The 22,891-nt window shown below is 42.1% G+C and overlaps 2 protein-coding genes across 6 annotated transcripts in view; both read right to left on the reverse strand.

Moving 5' to 3' along the window:
* Positions 1-22,891, reverse strand: part of LOC134909856 (amine sulfotransferase-like) — a 455,842-nt gene that overhangs the window by 328,293 nt on the left and 104,658 nt on the right. The gene's annotated exons all lie outside the window — the stretch shown is intronic.
* LOC134909858 (amine sulfotransferase-like) overlaps positions 1-22,891 on the reverse strand; it is a 65,761-nt gene that overhangs the window by 20,205 nt on the left and 22,665 nt on the right. Inside the window, exons 3-4 of the mRNA XM_063917187.1 lie at positions 15,604-15,698; positions 8,101-8,281 (exon numbers count right to left, since the gene is read on the reverse strand). Of these exons, the coding sequence (XP_063773257.1) occupies positions 8,101-8,281; positions 15,604-15,698 (276 nt within the window). The remainder of the gene's footprint in view (positions 1-8,100; positions 8,282-15,603; positions 15,699-22,891) is intronic.

Consider the following 22,891-nt stretch of genomic DNA (forward strand, 5'->3'; position numbering starts at 1 on the left):
GCTTTCACATATTGTTTCCTGTCTGTTAAAAAAGAAAACTATCCATTCGTAGATAGATACCAGAACCCCCAAATATAACAATTTGGAGAACAGTATCGCTGGGATGATCGTATTAAATGCTGAGCTAAAGTCAATGAACAGGACACTCGCATAAGTACCAGACAGGTCAACATGCTGCAAGATGTAATGTAGCCCCATATTAACCGCAATTTCAATTGACCTATTCGCCCGAAACACAAACTGCAAGCTTTCCAAACAAGGACCTGCCATCACTTTCAAGTGATTCAGCAATAAGTATTCAGATTTCTTAGGTATAGGGACAATAGTGGTACACTTAAATCATGAAAGGACCACACACAGTTCCAAGCATCTATTAACCACTTAACTGACAATTTTTTCTCATCAAATCTGTACCTGTTTTTTTTTAAATTTAATATACTTTAAAAAGTTTTTTTTATATTTAAATATTATATTATGCAAAACGGCAGAATGGATCTCCTCATCAAAATCTGGGGTACACAGTGGGGCGGTGCGATCGCATGTAAACTGACCATGCCAGTTAAGTGGTTAAAGATCCGCATAAAATCAGGGGCCAGGTGCTAAGTGCAAAACTTCAGGACATATTTAGATACACCATCTGGGCCAGAAGCCTTATTGTGCTTTTGTCTGAAAAGCTTAACCACCTGCACCTGGTCCACCTCAGTCCTCGAGGACAGATCCCAACTTCAGGTGGAACAGTTGTTGAGGGTTCAGTATTAGATTTAAATTCAGGACTTTCAAACTTGCAATAAAAAACATTCAACTCATCGAACATTCAACCATTAGAACCACCTTAGTTAAGAGCCATCTGAAGGATGATGGTAAGGAAAAGAACAAAGACACCTGGATAAATTCCAATTTGGGAGATTTTTATAGATGCGGGATGTGTACAGTCTGCAAGAAAAGTACAAAGAATAAAAGTCTAAAAGGAATAAAAAATAACATCTACGACGAATTGAAAAACTTTCAAGATCCGAGATAAGATCACGTATCATACAAAAGGAGTAATATATCCCTTACAATGCCCTTGCGGGCTACAGTATATAGGAAAAACAAAACGGAAGCTTCAGACGCGCATTCAAGAACATATGTGCAATATCAAAAATAGAAAAGACAATCACAGCATTCCGAGTCATTTTGCAAAAAAAAAAAATTTAAGCCACCTGGAGAGGAGGAGATAATGATCAACTACTAGTTAAGGAAGAGACAAAAATGATCTACAATATAGACACTCTAACACCAAACGGTCTCAATGTAGACTTCGAACTCGCCCCATTCCTTTGAAGATGAACAGAGATGACTATTGAGAAATAAAGAACGGAGTAAAAATGGAATAAAAACACAATATAAGATAAAGAAGATAGTAAGGAGAACTCCAAGTAAAGGAAAGAGAAATAAAAATAAAAACTAAAAATAAAACCACTAATAAATTACTAATTTTAATACTAAGAAGACAAAAGAAGGGTTTTATTATAGGTGTTTTGTATTGTATGTCTGTGTATGTGTTTATTCTTACTTTTAATTACCTGTTTATTCTCACTTGTTAATTAACAATTTTTTTAGAATAATTATTCATGTACTGAACTCTTTAATACATGTATAGACCTTTTAAATTTCTTCTAAAAGAACAATTTCATTTTAGAATCATACCCTCATTAAACTAATTAAGAGTTCCCTATATAACAGATTATGATAAATTGCCAATCGCATGTCAAACTGCCATCCGGAAAAGGAATTGCCTTGTAAGAAGAAAGCCACATATGACAATCATGTGTCAGACTGCCATCTGGAAGAGGAAGCACATTCCAGGAAGCGGGCCACTGATGACAACCATGCGGGACCAGATACTGGAAAGCCACCAACTGGAAGAGGAAATTAAAAACCGGAAGGAGTGGCTAGTGAGTGCCAACCATACGGGCATCAAAAGACTCTTACCGCCAAACCGTTACCAGAAATACATCACCGCAGTCATTAGTGGCGAAGTCCAGCAGAGGAAGCGGCCAGCGAGTGCCAACCATACGGGCACCAGAGAATCATTTCCGCCAACTGGATCCGGAAAGGCATCATCGCAGCCGGATCTGGAAATGTATCATCACGGCCAATAGCGGAAACCAGAAGTCCTAGGATCTAAGATGAGGGAAGAACACTCCATTGATCCTGAGGAAGCCCCACATCAGGGGCGAAACGCGTTGATAAAGGAGCTGATTTGGTCTGCCGGAAGACACCTCACCTTTGCGGAACTAAGATATTTACCTCCAATCCACAACCCCAAAATGAAATTTGGAATTTGCAAGAAATATCACAATTGGAAAAATCTCCCTGGACTGTGTGTAAAATACACGATAAAAGACTGTTACACATTGAATGAACTTGACTTAAAATAAAAACAATACCAGAAGGGGTGAGAAGTAAAACACCCTCTTGGCGTATTCCCACCCAAAAGGCATACAATTTTTGTAACCACATTGAAATCATACTAATTATTATTTCATCCCTATTCTTTTATGTTGAATGTTTGTCCTACATGTATGTATACCGGTATTAGGCTATTAGACAGATATATATATATCATTCATTATTAAAGACTAACCTGCCTGTTAACTTTTACTACAAAATTATTGAAAATAAATAGAATATTTTTTATTATCAGTGTATAACTGCTTATTGATTTTGCGCTAGAGGATTCATTTGAGTACATATGGTTGCAGTTTCCTATATAGAAACTATTTAGGTATTTTTAGGAGTATACCTTTTTTCCTCACAGCAGCAACGGTCACACAAGCTTCTTAACAGAGCGCAGAGCCCCTACCCCTCTTTCTAGCAAAGCATCTGCAGTGCTTAAATCAAAATAAGGTTTTTGAGGCTTGTCTGAAGAAAGGGTCCCAGCAGGCCAACTCTCCCGCTCAGCCATCCTCTCAAATGTGGTCAGTTTCACCTCCACATCATCAGTCTTTGAAGGAAATTACTTGCCCATATGGAACTGGAAGTGGTCAGTACATTTCGGGAAGCATTTCCAGGCCCTGCTGCGATATGCTGCACCACCCCTGAGTGCTGTCTTGTCCATATATATATATATATATATGTCCAAACGAGAAATGGCACTCAGGAGACTTGTGAATTGTCAAAGCAGGTGAATTAAAAGTCAAACGTTTTCGGGGTTACCACCCCTTCATCAGGACCTCACCAACATACATATCTAACATGACAAACACCCCCATATAAATACCTGACATAAATCATACTCACCTTATACCATCAAAAGTAGCAGAATAATACAAAAGGAAAAACCCAAATAAATTGTAACATGTTTTAATTTATCTTTTCATTAAGTCCATTAGGGAAAATTGTTCCCAACCTCATAATCCATTTGGATTCCTTAATCAACAGGCTTTTTGCCCTGACACCGCCACGCAGTGACAAGGGTACATGATCAATCATAAAATATTTCAATGATGTCAATGGATGATTAAATTCTTTGAAATGTCTGGCAACTGGTTGATTAATCTTACGACCTAACAGCACCAAATGTATGGCAGACCTATGTGCTGCAGGCAATCATGTGGCTACAAGTAGTACATTGGCTACACTTATAGCAGCCTGGTGGTTTAACATATACATTGCTATGACTAGATTTTTTTTTAGCTGTAATGTCCTCCCGCACCAGTCTATCCCATAGATTATGACCCCTTTTTTTTTTTAAGTTAGTGTTTTTATTGAGAATGATCAACAACCATCGCAATGTTACACATATTCAGGTACAGGTCAAGATAATGAACTTGCAGATAAAAACTCACTCATATAGCGTTATAGAGTTATGACATAAAGACATTTTCAAATATTAGCAGAATGAAATATATAGTTCCATGAAAATGTAAACTATCAGAGGATAGCAGCATACAACCTGTGTAAATTCAAACAAGTGTGTGATCAATCTCTTTTTGTTTTTCAATTATAGTATATAATCTATACCAAAACCGAGATAGAAATTGGTAAAAATAAAAAGGATAAGGGAAGAAAAAGAAAAAGTGTAATGATAAAAAGAGGGAGTTGAGAAAGTTACAGATAAGGAATCGGGAGGTTGGTTGTGAGCATAAGCAAGGGTATTAGCAGAATCCAGGTAAGAATAAAGAACGCGCGAGGTACCACGGGGACCAGATGTTATGGAATTGGGACACTGTATTATTCTGTAGACTAGTAATATATTCTATATTAGCAATATAATTAATCTTAGTCACAAGTAATGCCTTGGAGGGTGGTTTGTGATCCTTCCAGCATTTAGCAATCAGAGATGTAGCCGCCATGCAGAATTGCATAATAAGCTTATCTTGAATTTTGGGTAGTGACGGTATGGGGGTATGAAGTAAAGCAATTTCAGGAGAGAGATCAATGTTATGCCCGCAAGATTGAGCGATGAGCGCTCCAACTGTATTCCAGAAGGGGCGAATAGAGGGACAGGTCCACCATATGTGGAAAAAGGTGCCCTCCTCTCCACAAAGTCTCCAGCATTGATTCAAGATCGCAGGGAAAATGGAATGAAGTCTGGAGGGGACTAGATACCATCGGGTATAAACTTTATAACATGTCTCCCTAAGTGCCACGCTAAGGGAAGCTCTAGCAGTGCGCAATCTAATTTCTTCCCACTGATCGTCTTCTAAAGGATGAGAGAGGTCTGATTCCCAGGCTAATTCATGGGGTTCACGAGGAGGAGGATCTGGAGCTAAAATAGAGTTATAAATTGTCGAGATGTTCCCCTTTCTGCCAATTGAAAGTAGACACATATGTTCAAAGGAGTTGGGTGGTCTCAACAGAGTAGTTTTAAGTTGTGATTTAAGAAAGCTAAGAATTTGAATATAATGGTAATCACACGAGGATGGAATACCAAGGCATTCTTGAAGATCTCCAAAGGAGGTCACCGCAGAGTGGCCTTTAACATGGATAAATCTCATAACACCTCGAGATTGCCATGGATCTGCCATATGTTGTTCGCAGCCTGGGGGGAAGGCAGGGTGACCCCAGATAGGTGACAGAGGTGAGGGGTATGAAGAAAGATTATAATTGGTGAGGAGTTTGCCCCACAATCCGAGGGTGAATTTAATCATGGGGAATGAATAAGCCAAGGCTGGTCTGCAGGACTTGGGGAGCCACAGAAGGGAGTCCAGGGGAATACCCTGAAATATAGAGTTCTCAATATCAACCCATATTCTGATTCCTCGGGGAGAATGTCAGGACACTATATGGTTAAGTTGACAGGTGTTGAAATAAGCTTGAAGATTAGGATAACCCAAACCGCCTGAGGTTGTATTCTTGGTCAATATGGTACGCCTTAAACAAGGTTTGCGATGAGCCCAAATAAATTTTTGGCACATTGTTTGCAGGGAGATCAATGTTACTCGGGACACCAGTATCGGGATAGTTTAGAACAGATATAGGATACGGGTGAGGAAGCTCATTTTTAGGGTGTTAATCCATCCAATCCATGAGATATATAACCGATCCCATTTATCTAAGTCTTATGTGAGCGTTTTAATTATAGGAACATAATTAGCCTGATAGAGGTTAATATAGGATTTAGTAATATATATGCCAAGGTATTTGATAGCCGAGGGCCTCCAAAGAAAAGGAAAAGTAGAGGTCAAAGTCAAATTAGTATGAGATGAAACATTAAACGTGAGGGCCTCTGATTTGGTATGATTTATTTTATAACCAGAGAGGGAACCGTACAAAAGTAGTTCTTTCTGTAAGTTAGGAAGAGATATCAAGGGGTTAGAGAGAGTCACGAGCATGTCATCTGCAAACAAATATATTTGATACGAGTCCTGCCCCACAGTAACACCCCCAATGTCATTGTTGAGTCTTATACAGGCTGCAAGACGTTCAATACATAAGGCGAAAAGTAGGGGTGAGAGAGTTCAACCCTGACGAGTGCCATTCCTTAAATTAAACCGGGGTGAGCTTAATCCATTAGTCAAGACCGTAGATGAGGGGTTAGGGAAGAGGGCTGCTACTGCAGTAATAAAATGACCATGAAGGCCAAATGTGGATAATGTAGAAAACAAAAAGGGCCAGGAGATGCGATTAAACGCCTTTTCGGCATCAAGCGCCAAAACAATCGCTGGTGTTTTAGATGAGTTTATATGGTGAATCAAGTTAACAATACGTCTGGTGTTGTCTGAGGCCTGACAACCGGGGATAAATCCTACTTGATCAGGGTCTATTAATTACGTCAACACAGTATTCAGGCGAGACACCAATACCTTAGCAAAAAGATTGAGATCGGTCTTTATTAAAGAGATGGGTCTATAATTTGAGCAATACAATGGGTCCTTTCCGGGTTTCGGGATAACTATAATGCGTGAGGTTGCGGAATCATTGTGAAAGGAGTGCCCTGCATTATCTTATTATACTTATCTTATAAGTATAGATAATGTACTACTTGTAGCCACATGATTGCCTGCAAGTCTTTCAAACATCCTCATGTTAATAAGACCTATGATATTCGCTATGCTCTTTCCTGAAATTCAACCTTTGTGGTATATATAGTGGTATGCCCATGTGGTCTTTACTACATGGGTCAAACGACCCATGAGTTTAGTGAGAGAATGGCAGCACATAGGTCTGCCATACATCTGGTGCTGTTAGGGCGTAAGATTAATTAACCAGTTGCCAGACATTTCAAAGAATTTAATCATCCATTGACATTATTGAAATATTTGATGATTGATCATGTTCCCTTGTCACTGCGTGGCGATGTCAGGGCAAAAAGCCTGTTGATTAGGGAATCCAAATGGATTATGAGGTTGGGAACAATTTCCCCTAGTGGACTCAATGAAAAGATACATTAAAACATGTTATCATTTATTTGTGTTTTTCCTTTTGTATTATTCTGCTACTTTTGATGGTATAATTGAGTTTGGCTTCAGCGATGTGGCTCATTTTACCCAGTCCTATTTGCTATCTGTATGTATTTGTATGTGTATGTGTTATTCTTGATAATATGTATTAAAATGTTATAATATATTCCCCTGTCGCCAGGAGTTGCTATGAAGGCTTCCCATGTTCTGGTTTCCTGCCTGCGCCCTGGTGGAACGCAGAAGTCGGGCCTAGTGGAAAGCATCTGTTGCAGTTCCCCTGGTTACCATACCTACACTGCCGGAAGTCCGGCTAATGGACCAACGGTGGTGACTGTACCCGATTACTCACTCCGGGACAGGTGAGTATGATTTATGTTGGGTATTTATATGGGGGGGCGGTTTCTTGTTAGATATGTATATTGGTGAGGTCCTGATGAAGTGGTGGTAACAAAAAAAATGTTTGACTTTTAATTCACCTGCTTTGACCATTCACAAGTATCCAGAGTGCCACTTCTCGTTTGGACTTTTATATGCTGCCTTTATGTGCACCTGTAGCCGCTGTACTGAGCTGATAGAGTGTTGACTGCCAATGGATTTTTATATATATATATATATATATATATATATATATATATATAGGCATGCCAAGGCGAGTGACTGCATCTAATGATTTCACTGACTTCCTGAATAACCTGAGTATTACTCAGTTGACTGAAGTTCATGCAGAGGGTTCACGTTGGGTATGTGTTGCTGGCAGCCGGCATACTGATGCCGGGATCCCAGCTGCTAGAATACGAGCAGGGGGGCGAGCACAATGAAACCCACTGCAGGCTCGGTGGCTCTATTCCCACCCACGAGTGGGAATAGCCTCTGTTTGCCTTGATTCCGGCTGTCAGTGGTCGGGATTCCGGCATCGGTATCCTGACCATCGGGATCTCGACTGCCGGCAATGTAACTACATCCCAAGGGATCAGATGCTGCATCATTGGATGCAGCAGCAGATCACAGAAGAAGCTAGGAAGGATTTATTTACACAAGACGCCTCATGTGGCATTGGCTTATTACATTATTAGCATATTACTGCATTTGTTGGCTATGGGCAGATACTATTTATGTTTCATCAGGAAATAAGTGAATACTGTATCAAATCCAAAAGTAAAGTACAGCACATATGTTAATATGTTAGTCTTTTGTCTTATTTATACGTAACCTTTGCGGAGCATGCCTCCTTTACTCTGGTCTAGCATATCCTCTGGAAGAAATTTATAATTAGCTAGTGGATCGTCTTTCATGTTTTTAAATGTTGCTTTCTCCACAATTCTGTTTACTGCTTGGTCATCAAGCTTCACATCCAGAAACTGACATATTTTCAGAACTTCAGATCGTAGATCCTAGAAAAACAAATGATCTTTATTTGGTTATAATACTTCTTACCCTACGTAAAAAGTACAAAATGTTGTTGTTTTTTTTTTTAAAAAACCATTTCATGTTATAACAAATAGGTCAATATTTAATTTTGTGAAAGCAATTACTTTACTAAAGTAAAATAAAAAAAATAAAAGCATGATTATCTTCCAGGTGTCATTCACCAAATCTGCCTGAGCCCCCAATGGCTGCAGTGATTCAATGCTGAAATAGGAGGGTGTCAATGTTCCTCCTACGGTATGTAAACTTACAATTGTTGTAACCACTTTATCATTAGATCAACAGTAGTTGTAATGTAGCAATAACTGAACAGTTATATGATTTAAATGATGTAATGTACAGAAAATACTAATTGATCTCAAAGCACTGGATTGGTGATTATTTCCTTCCTCAGCTATAAGAAGAGCTCGGGCCAGTGCCATATACATAGTGACACCACAGAACATCCCATTCCCATATGACCCAAGCACTAAAATGAAATATCCCAGGAATGGGGAAAGGCTCCAAAAGATTCTATATCTCACTAACATTTGTTCCTACAGACGTGATTACTCTCATTTGAAAGAGGAACATCTCAGCTGTCAAATAACAGTGACCCGTAGTATTGTCTGATGATAAAATAAATGTCTAACTTTGATTTTAAAAATGTGACCAGTCTGAAAAGTGACCAAATCAGCTCATCAGTCTGGTGAAAGTAGCCTTAGCAAGCGAGAGGCGAATAGTGTGTCTTGGTTTCAATTTACACCTTCTAGGGCTTCAATAACTTTTAAAAATATATTTTTTAAAATCTTCTAGATACAAACAGACACTTCAAGAGCTTTATAAAGAAAGTTATACTTTTAGTTCAAATTACAATTTAAAAAAATCATGTATAAGTAAAACAAATGAAAGTGAATTATGTAGAAAAAATAGTAATATAAAATAAACGCAAACTGCTGCTTCTCCTAAACTGATTGGAAAAAATCTCCTGAACAAAGTGAACCCTTTGAGATAAATGCTTTAAATTATACCTAGAAGAGAACTGTCCTTACCTGAATTAGTAAGAAAGACGTAAAATTAAGTGACTTATGTTGTTTTAGAACGTAATACAACTCAAACTAAAATGCACTTGTCATTTCCTTGCCATAGACTGAGACCTAAATGGTCTCTTTATTATGTCAGGCCTATCTGTATAACTAATCATGGTGTTTAGTAGGTTCATTTAAATCCTTATTCAGTATGCAATTTCTGCAAAGTAGCAGTTTCTGCGATCATAAAGTTGCCGCCCAGAAATTTAGAAAAAACGCCCATTGCAGAAATTGCAAATGCAACGCAATATGCAGGCTGATCACAAAACTATACGCAATTACCAGAACATCGAAGATTTTTTCTATCTGCGCCATGCAAGTCATTGACAATTATTGCGACACAAGAAGCTGGAAATGGCCATCGCTGATGTCAATGGCCTTCCTTAAAAACACCTGGGCACGTTTGCATTTTTTCAGACACACCCAAAAAATGGCAGGGTTCCGCCCAGAAACGCCGGCTTCCTGTCAGTCATACAGTGGCTGTGTACAAATAGCGGCTGAATTGCGATCACAAACTGTCACTATATTTGCTCACATGTGCACAGTGCGAACGCTGCACATGCACAGTCATTCAATAATCAGCCGAATTGCGAATCGCAAATTTTGCAATCCTTACTGAATAAGGTCCTTAGGTCCATATATATTTGGACACTGACACAATTTTCCTAATTTTGGCTCTTTAAGCCACCACAGCTGATTTGAAATGAAACAATGGCGATGCAATTGAAATGCAGACTTTCAGCATTAATTCAAGGGGTTGGCCAAAGACTTTACATAAAAAAGTTTAGAAATTGAAACCATTGTTATACACGTCTAATTTTTTCAATGGCTCAAATGTAATTTGAAAAAATAACATAATCAGAAATATGAAGTTCATCTTTAATACTTTGTTGAGGATCATTTGCAGATAATGGGCAGTAATCAATTCTTTTCACCCCTTCCACACCCATTTTGTTTCTGCTGACGGGCGTTAAATAATCATTTCAGCTCTCTACATCTGGGGTAGCGAGGGTACCCTACCCTTTATGCAGCTAACAGAACAAAATGTAAGTTGCTCAAATCAATCAGGAAATACAGTTCAGGTGCATGAAAGGGAGGGGGTAGTCTGAGCTAGAAATCAGACTACCCCCTCCCTTTCATGCACTTGAACTGTATTTCCTAATTGATTTGAGCAACTTACATTTTGTTCTGTTAGTATGAGGGCCATGGATGGGACCAGTGTTTGGAGATTATGCTGGTCTCTGTAGTGCCATTTGGAGATCCCAGGGGTATCTTCAGGTGAGTTAGCTCTCAATTCGGATACATTTGCTCAGATGCCATTATCATGTGGCATTATGTTATATTACCCCGAAGGGTTGTTGTTATTATTATTATTAGTAGTACCTGGGGCGAGTCTGGGGTGCGGTTCCCCCTGGATTGGTGGGGCTGGGCTGCTTTGGGGTAGCACACTGCAAGATCTTATTTAGCACCCCCTTAACACATTTATTAATCCTTCTGGTCTTTTAATTACACTTTCATTAGTATATTAATTTTTGTATATAGATTTTGTTTTCCTTTATTAACACATACTGACGCTTTTCCTTTTCACATTGTGCTGCCCTGGGGTTAGCTGGCCTTTGCCGGATTGTGGGGTTCTACACCCCGGGCCCAGACCTAGAGTTAGGAATCACCAGCATCAGAGGAGCCTTGTCGGGGCCTGGTGGCTTATCATACGTTTGCAAACTGTATGTAACTAATACCTCTGGATTTCTATTATATGTATGTATATATATATATATATATATATATATATAAATAGTCTTTCATGTCTTGGTACAGGTACAGCTCGGTGTGCTGGGGGTCACCAGGGCTTTATTCCCAATGTATTCCTTTACGCAGCTAAACCTGATTACTATGGACGTGATATGTGCAATAACGGGAATCACTTTAGAAAGGAGATTGGACATGATATAACATTTGAATACCGCCCAATGACTGCCTGAAGTGTGGAATCCACGAGCATCGCCAAAAGCTGGGTTTCCACTTTTGTTATGCTTTGCTGGGTTCCAATGTATAGATAGACAGTTATAAGATAGACAGTCATTAAGTCGATCTCATATTTTTGACAGTCAAAAGGTCGACAGGGTAAAAAGATCGACACATGTTTTTAAAGGTTTACAACTTTTGCCTCATTTGCTATCCATGTCACAAACGAATACCTTTAGTAACCTTGTGGTGAGCGAGCGCATTTCAACCAGTGGTGTGCAGTGAAGTCAGTGGCTGGTGAGGCACTGCAGCCATAATGTGCGTCGAATCCTGCCGATGACCCCTACCACTACTGTTGCCAATGCCCACTGCCTGCCTACTCATTATACTTGTGATATATTGTAAATTTTTATAGAAAATAAAAATTAATGTTTGGGACTGGGAAGGGAGTGGGAGGAGGACATGAATGCAATTTTGTTGTCCTGGGCTTCCATTAACTTAATAGCATGTGGATGTGGCACTACTAAGTTAATGGAAGTCCTGGACAACAAAATAGCAAGCAGTGGGTGACAGGGAGAGGGTGACGCCAGAGAGATGGTGACAGCAGTGGGTAACAGGGAGTGAGTGACACCAGGGAGAGGGTGACAGGAAAAGCGTGATGCCAGGAAGAGTGTGACACCAGGGAGAGGGTTGCCATGGAGAGGGTGACAGCAGTGGGTGATGCTAGGGAGAGGGTGATGCCAGGGAGATGGTGACAGCAGTGGGTGATGCGGGGAGTGGCTGTAGTGGATGACAGGGAGAGGGTGATGCCAGGGAAAGGGTAACAGCAGTAGCAGCGGGTGAGAATGTAAAAGAGAGAAGTAAAGGGTGATGGGAACAGACAGTGAATGACAATTATATTGGAATTTACTTACATGGACCTGGGCCTAGAACTGCGGGGATCGCCGGTGACAAGAGCAGCCTGAACAGGAATCCAGGGTTGGGAGAGAGAGAGTGAGAGAAGAGGGGAGAAGCGGGGGATCGTGGCCCCTCTCCCCCTCTGGCCAGACTGGACTGACTGGGGTATATTTACTAAGGTCCCGATTTCATTCGAGTTGGCTTTTTTTTATAAGTGTGATCTCAGGAATTAACTAAACACAAATCTCAGCAGTGTTGGGGCTATTTGTATTGAGATACGCTGCCGACTAAGAATTTGTTTTCTCAATCACTGCCGACAATAGCCAAACACTGCCGGGAAAGTATGGAATTCGTAAAAAAATTGAGCTTTCAAATAGACCTGCTTTTTGCTGACGTGTTGTGATAGTCAGGCACGGATCAGTGAGATCTGTGCATGCTTATCTGTGAAAAAGGGTGTGAATGGGTAAAAAGTTAAAAAAAGAAATGTGTGGGGTCCCCCTTCTAAGTATAACCAGCCTCGGGCTCTTTGAGCCGGTCCTGGTTGTTTAAATTCCCGGGGAAAAATTGGACAGGGGTTCCCTGTATTTAAACAACCAGCACCAGGCTCTTAGTCCGGTCCTGGTTCCAAAAATATGGAGGACAAAAGATGTATGGGTCCCCCATATTTTCAAAACCAGCACCGGAATCCACTAGCCAGGACACTTTTATATTGGTCTCTGCAGCCGTGTCATTACACCCCCAACTAGTCACCACTGGCCAGGGTTCCCTGGAGGAGTGGGGATCCCTTTAATCAAGGGGTCCCCCCTCCAGACACCTAAGGGCCAGGGGTGAAGCCCGAGGCTGTCCCCAGCACCCCTGGGCAGTGGGTGCCGGGCTGATAGCCATAAGTGTGTTTAAAAAAAGGATATTGTTTTTTTTTTGTGGAACTACAAGGCCCAGCAAGCCTCCCCCGCTTTCTGGTACTTGGAGATCCACAAGTACCAGCATGTGGGGAAATAATGGGCCTGCTGGTACCTATAGTTCTACAACCAAAAAAATACCCAAATAAAAACACAACACACACTCCTTGACAGTAAAAAATTATTAAAACACACTTACGCACTCAAACATACTTACCTACATCCCATGCCGATCACGTCCACTTGTCCAGTAGAATCCAATAGGGGTACCTGTAAAAACTGAGAGAGATTACTTACCTACATCCCATGCCGATCACGTCCACTTGTCCAGTAGAATCCAATAGGGGTACCTGTAGAGGAGAGAGGGTGCACAAGTTGCTTTGTAAAAGACTTTCCTCCATATGCACTCAGGATAGAAATGTATGGATTTAGGTTTTTGGATGGAGAGAGAGAGAGAACACGAACCTCGGATGAAGCTGTAGCTTCCGGCCTCCAGCTGCTCCTTCTGTTGCCAGCGGAGGGAGCAGGTCTGCCAGCAACTCTTGTCAGCAAACACAGAGATACACAGCAGGGGGAACATGCGGCAGGTGTGGGACTGTGGGTTACCAGGAAGCGGCTGACTCGGGTGACGGAGAGGGAGGTGAGCATTCATGCATCAGCGTATGGGTGATTGGACCAGCGGATCCATCCCTGGATCCGCTGTCCAATCACATCTAGCCCTATCGATGAGGCACTCATAATAGTGCCGCTTTCTCGTTGATTTTCAATGGGCTTTTACAGCCCACTGCTTGGCCACGCCCCCACTTTATCCTCATTCCCATACACAATGGGAGGCACTGTTATCTGTGCCTCCGAACATACTTTCATGTCTTACAATGAATATAATAATATAACAAAGATACTTATGACACAGAATATGTGTCATAAGTATCTTCCTTCGATTATTTTCATCATTAATGACAGGGGAGGCACTGCCTCCTCTGACTGCACGTCCCTGATTTCAACATATTTGACAATGTCACCCTGCAGCACCTGGCTCATGTTACTGTTGAGGAGCCTGTATTTTGGTGACACCTGGGTGTGGTCCACACCCCCCGCACACCCTTATGACGCCACTGGTCTCACTGTAAGTGAAGCACCTTCCAATTAACTTTGCAGAATTTGACTGAATCAAAGCTGGCAGTATATCTCTACACTAGAGGTTCTTAAATGCAGTCCTCAAGGCACCCCAACAGTCCAGGTTTAAAGTTTATCCATGCTTGTCCACAGATGACTTAATTAGTATCTCAGTCAATTTGATTTAACCATCTGTGTTGAGCCATGGCTATACCTAAAACCTGTACTGTTGGGGTGCCTTGAGGGCTGTTTTTGAGAAACTCTTCTCTATACACTTCTGTCACATATAAACACTAGTGACCCAGTGCCATTGGAAGCCATGCATGCCCATGCCATTTCACTCCTCTACAGTGTTTCCTAGGTGATATGGTATGCTTTGGATCATGAGCCATTCCAAGGCTGCTTCATGCTTTTTTCTTTCCATCATTCTGGTACTAAGGTTGATCTTAGTTTCATCTGAGAAAGAATGCGGTTCTAGAACTGGGCTGACTTTTTTAGATTTATTTTTTTTTGGCAAAGTTTAATCTGGCCTTTGTATTTTTGAGGCTTATGGATGGTTTATATCTTATGGTGAACCCTCTGTATTTGCTTTTTAAAGAAGGTCATAATCACCACTAACATCAACATCTACATCACTAGCAAATGCCTATAGACAACATGGCTAAGATAATGCTTTCCCAGGTAATTATGAAATTGATACATGTACATTAGTGTGAGGTTGTGTTACAAGTGTTATATTTAAAATCTTGCAGCATCTTGTGCCAAGTACAATGATCTATGTATTACTTTGGAAGAATCACTCTGAATGACGACATCAATTATTAACTATTGGTCTAATGGGGTAATTCTGACCTGATTGCTCGCTGCAGTTTATCGCAGTGCAGCGATCAGGTCAGAACTGTACTTCCGCTGGCACTGCAGTGCGCCAGTGCCGCAGTACACCGGCACATGGCTGACAGCTGATGGCTGTCATTGCCTAGCGATCGCTTCTACCTGATTGAAAGGCAGAGGTGGTCGCTGGGCTGGAGGGGGCGGCACGGTGGCATTTGGCCACCGTTTTGTGGGCACGGTCCAGCAGGTGTGGCTGGACCATGCAGGGGGCGGGCCGCAGCGGCTGCGTGACGTCACATGCAGCCACTGTAAGCCAGGCAGCACGCAAAAGCTGCGCTGACCGGGAGCTACTCCTGAAGTACAAATGCATCGCCACTGTGAGAGACTGACATGCGGGGCGGGCTAGCCCTGTGCTGTGCGTACCCCCGCATGTCTGTGTTCCTGATCGTAGCTGTGCTAAATTTAGCACAGCTACGATCAACTCGGAATGAACCCCTTAGATACTATGCTTACCTTAATCATGTCCTCATATGATAAAAAGAGACAGTTAAATTCCTCCTTGTGGGTGTACCAGTCCCTGACTTGATCAAACCATGAGCCACCAGGTACTGCAAGAAAGGACAAATAAAGTGTGACTGGAAATCTGCTAGTTCCAATAAAGCTATCACATACAATATATCAAAATAAATGTCACTGTAAGAGGTTGGGTATTTTAACCACTTGCCTGGCATGGTCGCACCAGAAACTACCCTCCGCTGTTGCCCGTAGAGGGACCAGAAGGTCCTTCTTCCTCTCTGCACCCTCTCCTCAGTGTTGCCATGCTGCTGATCATTGCTGATCGGTCAGCGCGGCAGGACCCCCCACCCAGCGGCTGCAGACAATGGCAGCTGCTGGGAAAGTGTAAATCAACCCCCCCCAAAGCCCCCCCAGCCCCCCCGTGTACCTGGCAACTGTCTTGGGTGTAAAAAGTAACGTTGACATGTTCCAATGTTACCGATCTTCCTTACTGATGTTCCGATGTTTGAGATTTTTTTTTTTTTTTACTGAAATCATTTTGGATAAGGTTAAATTGCTGTTCTTCACCTAATTCACTCATAAAAAAAATCCTTACAATTTCTGATCATTTTTTGGGGGAAAATTGTCAGTTAAGTGGTTAAAGCCCGTCAGGACACACTGCCAAGGGACGGGATGCAATGGAGTCCGAGTTTGCCAGATGTGTGGGATGCCAAAGGAACTCTGGGGTTGTTACTTCCCTAACTACTGTATGGATGATTTTTTTAAACACTTCTTAAAGATCTGCAAACATGTCGGAATTATATGAAATTTCTGGTTACTTTTAACATGTACAGTATGTAAATTTCTACTAACAGATATGCTGAATCATTTATGGTACATACTGGAAGTTACTCCTTTAGAATAGTTTAGCATTTTCAGGTACATATTTTCTTCAACTTTTACTATGCTTTTAAATGCTTTTCCTATTTTTGCATTTGTGCTTATTAAACAAGTATTTATATAACCCTGCAAAATTGCTTATTCATTCTTATTTGTTTGTCCCAGAACACAAAATACAGTATATACCCAAATATATCCTAAGAATATATAGCTGCTGATTCAGAGTTTGCAGCAAAGCTAGAAAAACAAAAAACTTTACTGTTGCCAAAATCATGTTGCATTACAGGTGTGGCAAAAATATACGTTATGGTAAGTACTTACCGTTGATAATGGTATTATTATGGTAAGTCCACAGGATCCACAGGATAACAATGGGATATGATGAAGCGACAGCGGATTTGCAACAATTGTTCAAAGCTTTTCGGCCTCCCAGCATGCAACGGGCCTGTCCATATATCCCCGCCTCCTTGCTCAGGCAAATCAGTTGTAGTCCAAAGCTCAATGCAGCAGCAACATAGATAGCCCTAATCAGGCGATAATAACACACATGCACACCCTTCTGTACAAGAAGGAAGAGGTTAGTGAGTAAAAGGACCCTCAAATCAGGTGCATCAGGGTGGGATCCCTGTGGATCATGTGGATTTAGGAAGAAAACCGTTATCAACGGTAAGTTCTTACCATAACGTATATTTCTCCTGCAGGGTCCACAGGTTATCCACAGGATAACAATGGGATTTCCCAAAGCAATTTAGTAGTGGGGATGCTCCTGATTGGACAGGAGAATCCTTCGCCCGAATTCAGCATCATGAGAGGCAAAGGTATCCAAGTCATAATATCTAATAAATGTGTTAATGTGGCTGCCTTACATATCTGTTCTGCTAAAGCAGCACGTTGTGCTGCCCAAGATGGACCTACCTTACGAGTAGAGTGAGCAGGGACATTAGCTGGAACCGGTACAATCCACATAGATCCTTAATGCACGGACCAAGTCTAGCGATGCATCTCCCGCAGAAAGGCCTGGTACCTGGAAAGCCGGGAATACAATTTCTTCATTAAGGTATAATTTAGACACGACCTTCGGAAGATACCCAGATCTAGATCTGAGAACTGCTTTATCTGGATAAAAAAATCAGAAATGGGGAATGACATGATGATGCCCCTAAATCTGATACTCTTCTAGCTGATGCCATAGCCAGTAGAAAGAGAACTTTAACTGTCAACCATTTAAGATCCACTTTATTAAGTGGTTCAAATGGGGCAACTTGAAGGGCTTTCAGGACTAGAGTTAAGTCCCAAGGCACTGTAGGAGGAACAAAAGGAGGTTGAATGTGCAGCATTCCCTGGAAAAAATTATGCACATCCTGTAAATTGGCAATTTTCTTTTGGAACCATGCAGTCAATGCTGATACTTGCACTCTCAAGGAAGCCACCTTCAAACCTGTATCCATTCCTGCCTAAAGGAATGCTAAGACCCTGGAAACTCTGAAAGATTTAGGGTCCATTTTCCGTTCACTGCACCAATTAATATAGGTTTGCCATATTCGGTGATAAATGCGAGCTGAGGAAGGTTTCCTTGCTATGAGCATAGTTTGAATTACCTGTTGTGAGAATCCTCTTGACTTCAGGATAGAGGTTTCAAGAGCCACGCCATCAAAGACAGTCAATCCAGATGTCTGTGATAACAAGGACCCTGCATCAGTAGATCTGGATGTTGAGGGAGCAGAAGTGGAACATCCAGCGACATCATCTACAGATCTGTGTACCAATGTCTTCTGGGCCAAGCCGGAGCTATTAGTATCACGGCACCTTTTCCTTGTTTTATCTTTATCACCACCCTGGGTAATAGGATGATTGGTGGAAACACATAAGCCAGATGAAAATCCCATCTCACCAACAGGGCATCCACAAAGATTGCTCTGGGATCCTTTGTTCTTGACCCATATGTGAGCACTTTGTTGTTCTGATGGGACGCCATGAGATCTATCTCTGGCAACCCACACTTCTCTACAAGAGTCTGGAAGACCTCCGGGTGTAGAGCCTATTTGTTTGCCTGAATGGCGTGTAGACTGAGAAAGTCCTCTTCCCAGTGTAGGACTCACAGAACGAACACTGCAGACAAGGCTGGATGATGAAGTTCTGCTCACTTTAGTATGTGACTTACCTCCTTCATCGCTTTTCGGCTGCGAGTTCCTCCTTGATGGTAGAGGTACGCTAGTGCTGTTGCATTGTCTGAGTGGCTCTGGACTGGTTTTCCATGAAGAATGTCCTTTGCCTGAATCAGTTCCATGTATATGGCCCGAAGTTCCAATATGTTTATTGGCAGGCATTTTTCTTCCTTGGTCTATTGCCCCTGAAAAAACAACCTTCCTGACACTGTTCCCCAGCCCTGGAGACTGGCATCTATCGTCAGAATTTCCCAATCTGATATCCAAAAGGGTCTCTCTTGTCCAGATGGGATGCCTGTAGCCACCAGGCTAATGACCTTCTTACTTCTATCGTATGTAACACAGTCTGTGTTTTTATCGTCTGATGCAACCTATTCCATTTGGCAAGAATCAGACACTGCAGAGGCCTTGAGTGGAATTGTGCATACTCCACCATGTTGAATGTTGACACCATCAAACCCATCAAATGCATTGTTGCGTGAATGGATACCTTTTGACTGTGTAACAAGTCCTGAATCCTTTACTGTACCTTGGATAACTTGTTCAGAGGTAAAATTACTTTCTGAAGACTTGAATCCAGTACAGCCCCAAAGTGAGTCATCCATTGTGATGGAACCAGAGATGATTTTGCCCAATTTATGAGCCACCCGTGGTTCTGCAGACACATTGTTGTCTGTTGCAGATGACATAAGAGTAATTCCTCTGTCTGTGCAAGGATTAAAAGATCGCTGAGGTATGGAACTATTCTTATACCCTCCTTGCGGAGATAATCTGTCATTACACCATAATCTTGGTAAATACTTTGGGAGCTGTGGCTTACCCATAAGGTAGGGCCTGGAACTGAAAATGCTGTTGGAGGATAGCGAACCTGAGATAAGACTAATGGGATAATGCTATAGGAACATGTAGGTAAGCATCCTGTATATCCAGGGATACCATATAATCCCCTGGCTCCATGGCCAAAATGATGGAACGGAATGTCACCAGGTGAAACCGAGGTGCCCAAATGTATTTGTTCAGTACCTTGAGATTGAGAATGGGCCGAAATGACCCATTTGGTTTCTGAACTAAAAACAGGTTGGAGTAAAAACCCTGTCCTCATTGTGCAGGAGGAACTTGGATGACTTCTCCTCACCGAAGCAATTTCTGAACTCCTGATCTTCATCTCTACCCGAGATGGGCTGGTACAAAAAAAACCTTCAAGGAGAGTGCTTCTTGAAAGCTAAAGCATAACCCAGAGATACCACTTCCTGCACCCAGGCATCTGTTGTAGACTGCTGCCTGATCTGTGCAAACTGAAGAAGTCGGCACCCCAACCTGGGGTCCCACAGATGGAGGCCCGCACCATCAGGCTGATGGCTTATTATCAGTTTTCCCAACCGGTCCTCTGGTAGCCTAATGCTTTTTAGTCTTACCAGACTTGATGCATTGGGGCTGCTTGCCATCACTTTTTCCTTTAGCTTTTCAGTGAGACCGAAAGGGACAAAAAGCTGGACCTCTAGGTTTGAAATTGTATGTGGAAGGAAACTTGACCTTCTTGGAGTATGCTTCTGACTCCAGAATATCTGTCAATTCTTTACTAAAAAGAATATCTCCAGAAAAGGGCAATGATTCCAAAACCTTTTTAGATTCTGTATCTGCTTTCCATGTACGTAGCCAAACTGCTCTACGAGCAGCTATTGTTGAAGATGATGCCCTGGAGGCAATAGTACCCATATGCAATGCTGCTTCTTCCAGGAACATTGCAGCCAGTTTTATATGAACTATATGAGATTTTTGCTCTCTAGAAGCTGTAGAAAAATCCGCCTCCAATGCATCAGCCTTGGCAACCACTGCCTTTTCCATCCAAGTTGAAGCCATGGCTGGCCTTATGACTGCCCCAGACAGGGAAAAAATGGATTTTAGAAAACCATCCACTCTCATATCTGTGACATCATTCAATGATGTTGAAGGCAAAGGTAATGTAGATTTTCACACTAATCGAATCACATGCGTATCTACTTTAGAAGCCACCTCTCTTTTTAAACAATCCCCAGCTGGAAGAGGACAATTGGAATTCCATTTCTTAGGAATTCTAAACTTCTTATTGGGTGTAGCCCTAGCCTCTTTCATAATTTCCGTTAGCTGATCTGACCCTGGAAACTCAGTCTTAACTGTCTTGGGACGTTCAAACACAGGTGCCTTGGTTTTTAATACAGCTCTGTTGAATCCTCTATGGATAGAATGGCTTTCATTGCTTTAATTTACTCAGCTATATCCACTGAGATGAGACCTTCCTCCTCTTCTTCGTATGCCAAAGTAGAATTCATTGAGCTTTCATTTTCCGATGAATCCTCATCTGAATCATGTGTAGCCTGTGAGGGTGAAGATTTACTTACCACCGGCTTATCAGCTTGTTTCTTTTGAGAAGCTGCTGCTGGAAGTGATACACCATAGGTAGGGAGCTGCATGTAAGGGTTAATAGTGTAACCTATCTCTGGTACAGTAGTTGGAGAAATTATTAGTTCAGCTATACTGGATAAAGTCTGTGCAAACATAGCCCAAGATGGATCCATCTGCACCTGAATCTGCCTTGTATTTTTCATTAACCCCTGGTGAAAGCTAAAACAATTTGCACACAAACCGTCCTGAACCAGATCCTGAGGGGATAACAAAGCTTTGCAAGACAAACATGATATGAGTGTTGGTGTTGCTGTGAGTGTACCTTCCTCACCTTTGCTGCTCTCAGACATGATAAATAATTAACACTTCCACAGTGTACTACACAATTTGTGACTGTAATCACTTTATATTTCTTAAAGTGATATACAATCTGACCCTATCCATGCACCAGCATTGAGGATCGGAATAAATAAACTGACAGAAATATAGTAAAGTCAGCAATCACACTAGCAGTCAGTCACATGTTATACATTAGTATAATAAGCAATATGAGCACATCATCAACTACAACTACATTTTAAGTATGTAGGAGAACATATTACTGCATCATGTTTAAACAGATCTAATGTATTCAGACGCAATGCAAAAGAAACCATAGTAAATGAATACAGACTCATATGCAATATGCACTTATCGATCTATTCGTACTCAAAGGGTAGATAGAGACTTAGTGGTGTATAACCCGTACTCAGTAGAGTGGGATACAGGGAGACTCACCTCGCTTCCAGGACCGATCAATATGTTAGCGAACGCTGAGTGGATCCAGATGCTACTAGTGTACACTGCCACTCCATGAACCTATAGTGAACACAGACGCTCAGTGAACATGGACGCACCAGTCACACAGCTGCCTATGCTGTGACTGGGTCCCTTTCGTGTACAGCGTCTGAGATGGAAGCGGGAAACAGTTTGTGGTGGGAGACTCTGAGGAAACTGATCATGTACCTGGGGTAGGGACGACCAGGAGAGCGTCTGACTCCCCACTGCTGACATCAACCCTAGGGATCGTGTCCTCATACTATTCCTGGAGCCCCTGATCCCTAAGGCCTAGTGCTGGTGCACCCAAGGTGTCAGCAGCGTCAGCGACTGTTTGGTGGTCTCTTCCCAAAACAGTGCGGCTGTGTCCATATTCCCCTTCTAAGCAGCACCGATGCCTTACCTTCTCCCCATGCTTAGGCCACAGCCTGGTAACATCTATGTATATCCGACACAGATGCCCGCCGAAACAGCACTGTACTTGTGGGTAAGCGTTGTCGTGACCCGGCAAAGAGTTGTTGGAGCGACTCTTTCTAAGAAAGCTTAGGCCTCTGACCATGATCCGGCTCCTGACGCACCAAACAAAAAACTGATTTGCTTTAGCAAGTAGGCAGGGATATATGGACAGGCCCGTTGCATGCTGGGAGGCTGGAAAAGCTTGACCGATTGGTGCAAATCTGCTGTTGCTTCATCATATCCCATTGTTATCCTGTGGATAACCTGTGGACCCTGCCAGAGAAATGGCATATCTATAATTCAACTTCTTGAAGTCTTCAGTTCAGGAGGGACATCTGCATGCACCAGAGGTGTGCACCCAAAATGAGGGGATGTGGCCTCATGGGTAGGGGGACGTGGCCTCATGTAAAGTGCTGCAATCATGAGCCATGCCCCTTTTTTTATTACTATGTGGGCATGGACTGCTGCACGGAGGTGGGACAGCAGGACAGTCCATGGAAAATGGGATTGTCCCATGGAAATTGGGACAATTGGGAGGTATGATAATGTGTGCTGTGCACACGGGCTCCTTGGATACAGGTCACCCA

This window comes from Pseudophryne corroboree, chromosome 4 (genome assembly GCF_028390025.1).
Source record: "Pseudophryne corroboree isolate aPseCor3 chromosome 4, aPseCor3.hap2, whole genome shotgun sequence".
Lineage (NCBI taxonomy): Eukaryota > Metazoa > Chordata > Amphibia > Anura > Myobatrachidae > Pseudophryne > Pseudophryne corroboree.